This window comes from Schistocerca cancellata, chromosome 1, assembly GCF_023864275.1.
Source record: "Schistocerca cancellata isolate TAMUIC-IGC-003103 chromosome 1, iqSchCanc2.1, whole genome shotgun sequence".
NCBI classification, from domain to species: domain Eukaryota; kingdom Metazoa; phylum Arthropoda; class Insecta; order Orthoptera; family Acrididae; genus Schistocerca; species Schistocerca cancellata.
Genome location: NC_064626.1, coordinates 1,050,250,501 through 1,050,261,530, shown reverse-complemented (window position 1 = coordinate 1,050,261,530; position 11,030 = coordinate 1,050,250,501). Strand labels below are relative to the sequence as shown.

The following is an 11,030-nucleotide window of genomic DNA, read 5'->3' as shown; positions in this document are numbered from 1 at the left end:
GAACACAGCAGTACATAGAGTGTGACTTCACGATTTTTCAAATTAAAACTACATAGCTAAAGCGTGATTAAGAAAAACGTTGATGACCATTAATGTATTAAAATATCTTAAAGTTTCATCTAACGTAATATAGGAATACGATATTTAATACATAAAGTACGCTCGAGTTCCAAGAGCGAAACAACACCTGTGGAAGTGTGCTACAGATTCTGACCAATCATCGCGTTTGTATTTGTATACAACAGGTTTAAAATATGATGAACAGAGTTTTTTTTATAGAAGCGGATTTCAAGAATCGATTTTGAAGTGTTTATATGGCCACCCAGAAGCAGTATTGGGAATTCGTTATACGAAATCCAGTTTTGGGAGTCCCATGTAAACGGGGTGATCATGGAATGTTATGAAGGGTTGTGATGTGACGTGACGTAACGTGACGGCCACTGTGAATTGGCGTATACGGAACTTATCTGGCAACACTGGTGATACCGTCATTTGTCAGTATAAACAGATGTAGTCAACAATTAGGCGGGAGAATTTTTGGCTGTGGATTATACTTGTATCGTGAGTTCGGAATGGCAGGTGACGAAGAAAACCCTGATATAGAAATAGAAGCGTCGACATCGAAGCCAGGTCCTGCTAATAAAAGTTCTAAGGGAAAATCTGCCCACCGGTTACCATGGTATGTTCCTAGTCTGTATCACAAGAAAAACAGTGTTCAAAGGAGATAATAACTTTGTTTACTAGAAGTCAGAAGCAGTTACTTTCACTTTTTATAATTGCGTTATTCGAACTGTGTAACCTGTTTCAGCGATTTTATTGCCTGGTACATAATTTTACGTTCCCAACTCTTCCATTTTTGTAATAGAATGTGAAACCACTTCATAAATTGTGTGCATTGCTGATGGATACAGGTACTTAGTAAATTGTATTGTCGTTATTGCCGCAAAATTTTCATTAAGCCACGATGAAATATTATTGCCTTTGAACCCGACCATAATTGTACACTTTGACAGATTAAAGTGGCGTTGTTATTTGGACATGTTTGTTATTGTATGCTGCAGACGTTTGAAGAAAGCAAAATCATCGTTACTGTGGTCTACTTACAAATATCAAAATGCTCGCTATTAAAATTGCGATTCAACAAGGATAGAAAATAACGAAACTTGATTTTTTTGTGCTTTTACAGCATTTTAGGAAGAATACATGATAAAGTGTGTAGGTGTTTTGAGGGGGGTTACAAGATGCGGAATGTAGTATCCCAGCTGCCACTTCTGACAGCAACAACATCTGTAACGTAGCTGGTCGCCAAGTTGTACTGAACTTGGATGACTGATAAGGTACATCATTCCTGTGCCAATGGTCATCAGTTGTGGTGGCTTATGAGTTGTGAAATGCCAGTCTCTCATTAACTCATGACCAGATGTTTTCAGTGGTTGAGATATCAGGGAAATTTTCTGACCAGGACTACAATCAAAACTGTGTGTATGGGGATTGGTCAGGAAAGCATAGGCAACATGCGGCCGTGCATTGTAATGTTGAAAGATAATAATAGAATAGAGAGAGAGTCCGCCGCTCGTGGTCTCGCGGTAGCGTTCTCGCTTCCCGAGCACGGGGTCCCGGGTTCGATTCCCGGCGGGGTCAGGGATTTTCACCTGCCTCGAGATGACTGGGTGTTTGTGTTGTCCTCATCATTTCATCATCATCCAGGAAAGTGGCGAAATTGGACTGAGCAAAGATTGGGTAATTGTACGGGCGCTGATAACCACGCAGTTGAGCGCCCCACAAACCAAACATCATCAGAATAGAGAGACCTTGAAGATAGGCCTCAGTCGCCAGCTTACATACATCCGAAATGTAATGGCTTCTGTCTAAATTATTAGCTATGTGAACCAGAGATAATAGTGTTTTGTACACAATGGCACTCCATGCCATCACACCTTTATGATGATAGGGAATGCAGTCTGGCAATGTTCATTCTCTTTGGAGCCTCCACACATGGATATATCCATCGTGATGCTGTACACAGAACAGGGACTCATCTGAAAAGGTGAGGTGGCATCACTGCTGTGCCCAGTTTTGTCGTTGGGCACATCACTGTTTTCGTGTCTCTCTCTGCTACTGTATGAAGGAAAACCAAAACAGTGGTTGCTGTGCTGACCATCAATGATCCTCTAGATGTCATCATATTGTCTGTTTGGATATTTGTTTTGCTGCAAACAAGTGTTCCTGGCTCAAGGTAATTGACGTGGCTGCATGATCCTGCATGGGTTAGTGAATAATACATCTGCCCTTGCTTGATTCTATTTGCTTGGGACCACTGACATCCAGCATGGCAGTGATTATGGCCCTCTTGAACTCGTCAAATCCAGTTTGCATGGCAGTCTTGGAATCACAAACAGTGTAAGCAGGAACACCACAGTATGTCAAACTGCAGTCTCGATTGGCCGTGACTCCCCTTCTGTTGAACTTAGATACATGTTGGTAGATGTTTCTCTTATTTTTTGCAAGTATGACACAGTCTTCTTGCAGAAAAGGGTAGTGTTTGAATTTGAAGATAATGAAGTCACAAATTGAGTTCTCATCTTCCTTTTTTTTTTCCTGTGTAGATGTTTTTTTTTATCCAGACTGTGGATGGTGTATCCCTCCCCGGCATGCCACTTTTATGCATTGAAGTTGTGTCATCTCTCTATTTTCTTTCTCAGCTGCTGACTAGAGCCATGAAATCCTGAAAACTTGTTTTGGCACCAAATGAATCGCTCCATTTTTTCCAGTTTACAGATTTGATTTGAGAATGTACCTCATGTTAGAAATTGAGCTCCTTCTCTTTGTTGATGTGCAGTAAATGCTTTTTTGGTATGAATTATCACTTTTTAAATGAAATGAGCTAATAGTTTGATTTTTAAATTTATTTTAGTTTCTTTAATCAGTCCAGGAAGACCATTTGTAAGATTGTACACAAACTGTAACCACATGTTTTTGTTTCCTCCATGTTACTGCATGAATAATGTTTTCATTTTTCTTGTATGTTAAACAGACTTTCATGTTGGCAGGATTGAGAAGTACCGCCCAATGAAATTTGAAGATATTGTAGGAAATGAAGAGGGTGTAGCCCGCTTAGGGCAGTTCGCAAAAACTGGGGAATGTCCAAATATCATAATTGCTGTAAGTATTTAGTACATCACACAAACAGGTATGTAATTTATGAAGCACAAGAGCAGACAGTCCTATTCTTGAGACTAATGAAATATGGGCTGATTGATTTGTGCAAGAATAACCAGTGATCAATAAATGATGAGTAGTAGTATTGGGACACGCCAGAAAGTTATTCGTTGTCTTATTAGCTACTCATACATTTAGAATTAATTTAGAAGTATCTGATATTTCATTATAAAGTTTTCTAAGTAAAAGCCTGTATTCAGAAATATTATATCCAGAACCAGTAGAAGTCGTAGTTACTAACGTGGTTACATTTTAGAATTAAGTGACAACTGAAATTCATAATATAGGCTATAACATGAAGAAGGAGTTGGGTAAGATGGAACCGATCCTCCATTAGTAATTTTTATTCAACTTAGCACAGTAGCTGCATCAACAACAGTGTTTTCTTTGCAGATATGAATTAGAAAAAGGTTGATATAAACTTTAATTATGGAGAGTAATTTACTACCTGGTTAAAGGTAAGCAGTTTAGACTGAATGTGTATTATATCAGTAGGGATTAAAATTCTAAGACAAGATGCGTGCATTTTATTATGTCGGTTGTGGGAACTACAAACTAGAAGGCTGTCACAGGGTGGAGGTGGCAATATACGTAAGATTGTGGGAGACAACTGGGACAGAAATATGATGATGAGAGGAGAGCATAAAAAGTGGAAAAGAAAATAATTTATGTACACAAGAAGTACGATGACAAAAGAGTGAGATAGGTCATACCACAAGGGGCTGAGAAGAGGAAAAGGAGAAAGTAATGCCACGTTAGAGACTAGCTAATGATGAGATCCAAGTATAGACTTAAGGAATGAGCTTGTTCAATACACTGATTTATTTGCAATGTAAGCAGTATATACACTCATTCCTACTTACCAAGAGCTTAATTGCTGCCATTTGCAGGACAAAACTTTCATAGCAATTGATAGAAAATGTACGAACCCTCACTCATTGTTCTGTTTGATTGTGTATGCTTTTGGTAACATTTGTTTGTTGCACCATGGTCCAGATTCCATGTTAAACTGTGGAAGTTATGCTAAAGGCATGCTTTGATGGTTTAACGTGGAGGAGGTAAATCCTGTGTCAACTGAAGTAAAACCATAGCTACTACAAACGAATATTCTTTGTCAAGCAGCAATTAGTTGTCTTACGTATTCCGCTGTTGGTACAAGGCCTGACATGGCATTCGCAGTGAACTGCGTGTCAAAATTTTTCGAGTATGCTCAAGAAAATCACAGGTCTTTGGTGAAAAAGATTCTAAAGTACAGGGTGATTATAATTTAAGTTAAACTTTCAAACCGCTGTAGAAATAATGCCACTGGTCAGAATAACGTCAAATTGTAGCAGAATATTAGAACGCATGGCAGAATTAAAAAAAAAATAGTTACAAAATGTAGCAATAGATGGCGCTGTAAGTATCATAATTTAATAGTGCTCAACTTCAAATAACAAATGAATCATACAATGCCTAAGGTGTGTGTTTGATGTTAAACAAACTGTACTACTCAGCATACATGGGTGTACAAGTGTGATACTGTTAGTTACGTAAGCCCATATCACATTAGATGGTAAAAATTGGCTTTTAATTGTCCTGAAGCCAAAAACTGCATAAAAAGCATCACTCACATCAGTTTTTAATTGTCCTGAGGCCAAAACCTGCATAAAAAGCATCAATCAAAATCAAATCGAATTATTAAGTTCCATGTGACTGGCTCAAAACATGTTCAATATGCTGTCCACCATTTTCTGCAACAACTTGATATCGAGAAACATCATGTTTCACAACTGATCAAAGTGTTTCCGGGGTCGCATTCAAAATGTATTGCACAGTGCGTGCCTTCAGTGCAGCTAAGTTTGCAATCGGAACACAACATCTTTCGGATAGCCCCACAGCCAGAGGTCATGCGGATTAAGATCAGGTGATTGGAACGACCAGGCTGTAAGGAAATGGTGACTGATCATTCTAACATTTCCAAAATGGTGCTTCACCAACTGCTTAACTGGATTTGTAATGTGTGGAGGTGTACCATCTTGCATAAAAATGATCACATCCATGCTGTTGGAGAGCTGGAATAACCTGGTTGCGCAAAAAATACTCATAGCGCTTACCAGTGATGGTACAAGTAACAGGACCGGAAGCACTTGTCTCTTCGAAAAAATATGGCCCTGCGATAAATGATTCTGTAAACCTGCACCACACAATGACCTTTTCAGGACAACGTGGTACTGGTTGATTTATGTGTGATTTCCCATTGCTCATATTCGACAATTCTGTGTATTGATATATCCTGTCAGATGGAAGTGGGCTTCATCTGTCCACAAAATCTTCCACGTCCAATCATTGTCCACTTCATTGCGAGCAAGAAATTCTAAACTGATGGTATCTCTTGCTGGCAGGTCAACAGGAAGCAACTCGTGCACATGGGTAATTCTGAATGGATAGCAAAGAAGGATGTTTCGTAGGATTTTGCGCACCGTGCTCACGGGTATGTCCACTGTTCAGGCAATTCTCTTTGCACTACATGTTTGTCCACCACCACTCGTATCCTCTTGCATTGTTGTGGCCACTGCTTCCACTGACATTGAATCAATTCGTTTCCTCTCTCTGAGGTTGCACACCAAAAGAATCCACCTTTCCCAATTTCCGAATCATTTTCTCCAGACCTGCGGCAGTATCAGACCGACGCCTTTTTTCAAATCCTTCAGTGCCCAGGACTTCTGCAGAGCGATGTGTGCACAGTCGTCATTCTTGTAATACAGCTTTACAAGTAAAACATGATCCTGCATTGAGACAGTCATGGCGAACGACACAGACTTGAAAGGAAGAAAAGCCATTTATCCGGCATGTTTATACCAACCTCAGTGGGTCGTGCGCATGACAGGTGTTTTCATTTATGTATGCTGAGACATATAACGACATCTATTGTTCAGTTATCACACTATTTTTTCCCCATACATTTTCCCCCTTCTCCGATAATATTGTGTCGCAATTTGCCGTCATTCTGACCAGTGGTGTTATTTCTACATCATTTTCAAAGTTTAACTTTCACTATAATCGCCTTGTGTGTAAAAGGTTGAGTGTCACTGTGTATAAAGTTCGAAGCTAGCCATGCAGATTTAAGACTTGAGAAACACACACTTATGCTGGCTATGCCGGTGTTCCAGCAACTCGATGCTCAGTAAGTGAGAAGGCTGCAAGAGTTTGCGGAGGAGCAGTTAAGAACAGGTAAGTGGCAACAATGTGTATTGTTTTCAACAGGCAGTGTGGCTATTCAAACCCTCTGAAGAAATTTTGCCAATAGCGTGTGTTCCAGTTCTTGTTAATGAAAAGATCCACGAGGCATTCGCATAACAAGTGTAGAGATTGTTTCTTTAAAACAGTTGAGGCATTCATAGCACCACAATATCACATGAAACTACCAATGTGGTGGCTCACAATTCAGCGTCTTGAAAGGTACATGAAGAACACCTTCCTGGGTGCCCAGAAGAAACTGCTACCTATAAATCACTGACTAGCCTGTTTGTTGTCACAAGGAGCAAAGCCTCGTGTACCACAGAACACTCAGCAAAATTTACCATTAGTGCCCTTGAAATTGCCTGATTTGTAGTATTTTCTACTTTGTTCTTAGATCAGATGTGTATATTTGCCTTTGGTATTGCTTGCTTCTGGCTCAATAAACAGGCCTTTTATTGATGTTAAGTGTACTCACTGTGAAGCACGAAAGACTTGAAAAATCACTTCAGAACATGAAAAGAAATTAAACTGATAGTGCAGTAGCTGATTGTCTAGTCCAAGGCAGTATCAAGTCTCTTTCTTGAAATTTGTCTGATAACTTGTGAGATATTTCAACTTCAGGTTGATACTGTTCATTGCAAAAATTTGTAGGCTGAGGGGGTGGGGGCAGCTGCACATTTGTTGTTATTTAAAGTGACTGAGATATCTTTTGATTGCATTATGTAGAGATATTTGGGTGTATATTGGAGTGAATGCTGTTATATTGTGAATAAAATAATCAGTTTGGAGATTTTGCTCCCTCTCAGTTGAATCCATACAAACAGTTATTTTTCGTCTTTGAGGCTTGTCTGTGGGTAGCAGATTATCAATATTCTATATGTTAACACTTGTGGGATAGTTATTTGGAAGCAAAAGTTGTGACTGATCAAACTTTTAAAACACTACACTTACAGGCATGCTCAGTATATGGATGGACATGCATTATTTTCAATCACAAATAAGAGAAAACTGCTGCAAAAATATAAAACAAACAGGAATTCTTGGTAAAACATCATCAGACCAGCAGAATTTGCAAGTGTATCACTAGCAGAATGGCAGCAGACATATAGATTCCTCAGGTACATAAAGTAGAATGTTCCACTTTCTTGCAAATATTGAGAGACTGCAAAACTGTTAAGCGAATCACCAGGTGTGACTGTTGAACATGTGTTTCCAAGCGTATACTGATTATTTGTATGAAAAAAAAGAAAGGGGGGGGGGGGCGGCAAATCATGCAAGGAATCAGATCAGTCTGTAGTCAGAAGGATACTGGAAAATTCTGAATGGAACACAAATTATGCATGGAGTAAAGGTAGAAAGCGTAACTTCCATTTCAGTGCCATTTACAGAAATGAACTGATAATTACATACACTGTAAGATTTCAATACTTTGCTTGACATCTCTTTAAAGTTCAAAATGATAACTGGTTTTTAGCAATACAGTATAAGGATGAATCTGTAAAATAGTTTTGTTGCTGTCTCTCAGTTTCTTGTTCCGGATTACTACTTGATTTATTTGTGGAGTTCTTTTTTGTGAAGAGTACTTCCTACTTTTTTGATGATTCAGTGGTAGGATTTACAGCATCTCTGTATAATTACTTAACTGGTATAGTCAGTTCATTAATATCATCCTCATTGTAGTGCGATAAAAGTAAATTTTGACAATTTTATGCAGAGTAATTGATAGTTAGGGCCTACTGTTGTTACCAAGTCCTCAGAACTGACTGGGGCTGGACACACCAGTTTACTGTTCATGGACGATATGGTAACACATACAAACTAAACGGTTGCAAGCATGCTGGAGACAACTGGCTCAGCAGCTGCATTGCTAGAGCAATGACATCATCTTAACTTCTATGACTCAAACATCAAAAGTTGCAACTTATATAAGGTTTTTATCCATTCTCAGTTTTCTTTTTTAAATCTGATAGTACATGATTCCCAGTTTCAGGTATGGTTGTTATGTAATGTATGTTTTATGTTAATGTATAAAAATGTTTATTATCCAAATTTCAACTTTTCTGGCCCCATATTTAAACACTAATCATTGCTCTTATGATGCACACAAATTATTGTCAGTTTTTTTTCCTTTCAGGGGCCACCAGGTGTTGGCAAAACCACCACTATTTTGTGCCTTGCAAGAGTCTTACTAGGAGATGCAGTCAACTCAGCTGTTCTTGAACTGAATGCATCAAATGACAGAGGTCTGGATGTTGTTAGAAATAAGATTAAGATGTTTGCTCAGCAGAAGGTTACATTACCACCAGGCAAGCACAAAATTGTGATACTTGATGAAGCTGACAGGTAAGCCTCCTCTATACGTATATCTTGATATTCAATTTGCCTGGACTACTTTGTAGGTACAATGAAAGTTTTCGAGCCAATTAATAAAATTTGCAACTATAATACATACATTTTGAAAATATATATAAAAATCTGGCAACCTGCATCATCATCATCATCATCATCATCATCATCATCATCATCATCATCATCATCATCATCATCATCATTATTTAAGACTGATTATGCCTTTCGGCGTTCTGAACAAAGAAAATGCTTGATGCTTTTCTTATAGCTATTAATTATAGTGTCACTCAAGTTGTTGTTTATAACTCTTTTAAAATTGGCAAAGTACAGAAAATAATTGCTTTCACAAGTAAGACATTTTTGTTTCACCTGCCCCCCACCCAATCGAAAATGTTATTGCGCCATAAGTGAGTTTTTCTGCCATGCCACTGTTTTGCATGAAATGACAATAATTAACAAGGCTGAAGTGAAGTGCAGATTGTGTTGTTGTCAGGTAGAACTTATGTTAATGATGTAATGTGTTCAGTTAATGTAATTTTTGTAAGTTACGAATGTTGTGCATAACTTACTTCACAGTAAATCGGTGTTTTTGATTTAAAGTTACTGTAAATAACTAGTGTATAATGTTACATTACTTTTATATTTAACAAGAATGTATATTGTCTGCTTTTATAGTAAATAAACAGTATTGTTCAATTTGTTAGTTGCTATTTTCTGCGAATAACTGGATATTGGTGCACACATCAGAGCTGTAGAAGAAATTGAGACATGGACGTGGATGAGCCAGCTTTAGAAGAGTAATCAAAACTAGTGGTAGGGAACAAAATGAGACACACAGACCTAAACAGGGACAGACCACCTAGACGACAGTGAGGTCCTACCCAAGCAATCGCCACAACAATGCCAACATGGCCAAATGCAGCAGAAAGACAAATCCGAGACAAGACCAAAGAGAGTAACCAGGTGACAAGCAAGGTAGTTTTCAAGCAGTTCTGGCACAGCAAAGATGGAGCAGACAGTACGAAGTGCAAATGCTTAACCGACCACCTGTGCACTGTGCAGTGTCTATATACCGGGTGCGAGGAATGCTGTTGTCTGCCGTACTCACATGGCGTGACAGTGGCACTCTTGCCTTGCAAGCACAGTGCTGCACTGCTGTGGTGCCTCCTAATGGGCGTTTAAGGGCATCTTCTCTGGTGGACATTCAACCTCCGCAGTGGGCTATACCAGATTAGTGACTACAAACGTTTCAGAAAAAAGTAAATTTTATAACAGTGATTTTTATCTCGTTTTAGCTGTTAATTGCATCAGTTCTTAAAGGCAACTGGTAATACTTGGAGGATATTAGACACGTAAATGTAAGCAGAATTGTTAAGCATAGCTTAAAGTTATTGTTCAGTAAAATATTGCAACAGCCACAATGCAGATCGAGTGCGTATGCTGTTCTCAGGTGCAGGATGAGTTAGTTGCTGTTAGTAAACAGCTGGAAATTGCCCCTACTACTGTCAAGTGATTGGAAGCTGCTGCAAAGAGATGTATTGGGAGGGCTAGCAAGTCATGATAGAGGTGCCAAAGGTACCTTAAGCACTACACTCTCCTGTGGCTATCATCTCAAGTACTGGAAGTACAGGATCCATTACAACTTGGCCATTTGACTGTGAGTGGTGTGTCAATGGTAGGTGCAGGTGCCCTGCACAGGGGAGGTAGAGACCAGCGAGAATTCAGGATGTTCCACCCATCTCACTAACCAAGAAGTTTGATGTGCCATCTTCCACTGAAAGTGAGTCTGAGCTAGTGAGACCCACTTCACCTATTGAGAAACTTGTTGCATCTCATGTCAAGGGTAGGAAAACAGTAAAGGGTAGGAGTCTATTAATAATCAGCAGTTCAGCCATGGAGCAAGTAAGGGAAATGGGGAGGAACACCATGTGCACTCAGTGTGTGCGCCTGTAGGCCTGATACAACACCCTGAAGAGGCTATTCCGGCAGCCATTGAGGGGCATGGAGCAGCCAACTGTAGACTGTAGCACACATTGGAACAAATGATTCTTCTCCTATAGGCTCTTAGGTCATACATTGGTCATTCTAGTGACGGACAGAGTAGGTTGAGAATATCAGCCTTCCTCATGGGGTTTAATTGAAGCCTCCAATCTGTAGCATTGTCCCCAGAGCTAACTGTGGCCTCCTGATTCTGAGTTGAGTGGCCCCCTGATTCTGAGTTAAATGGAAGGCTTGAATCA

At 39.3% G+C, this 11,030-nt stretch overlaps 1 protein-coding gene across 1 annotated transcript in view; it reads left to right on the top strand.

The window, feature by feature from the left end:
• Positions 1–458: 458 nt before the first annotated feature.
• Positions 459–11,030, top strand: part of LOC126090510 (replication factor C subunit 2) — a 46,493-nt gene continuing 35,921 nt past the window's right edge. The window contains exons 1-3 of the mRNA XM_049906992.1: positions 459–679; positions 3,051–3,162; positions 8,576–8,784. Of these exons, the coding sequence (XP_049762949.1) occupies positions 573–679; positions 3,051–3,162; positions 8,576–8,784 (428 nt within the window). The 5' untranslated portion in view covers positions 459–572. The remainder of the gene's footprint in view (positions 680–3,050; positions 3,163–8,575; positions 8,785–11,030) is intronic.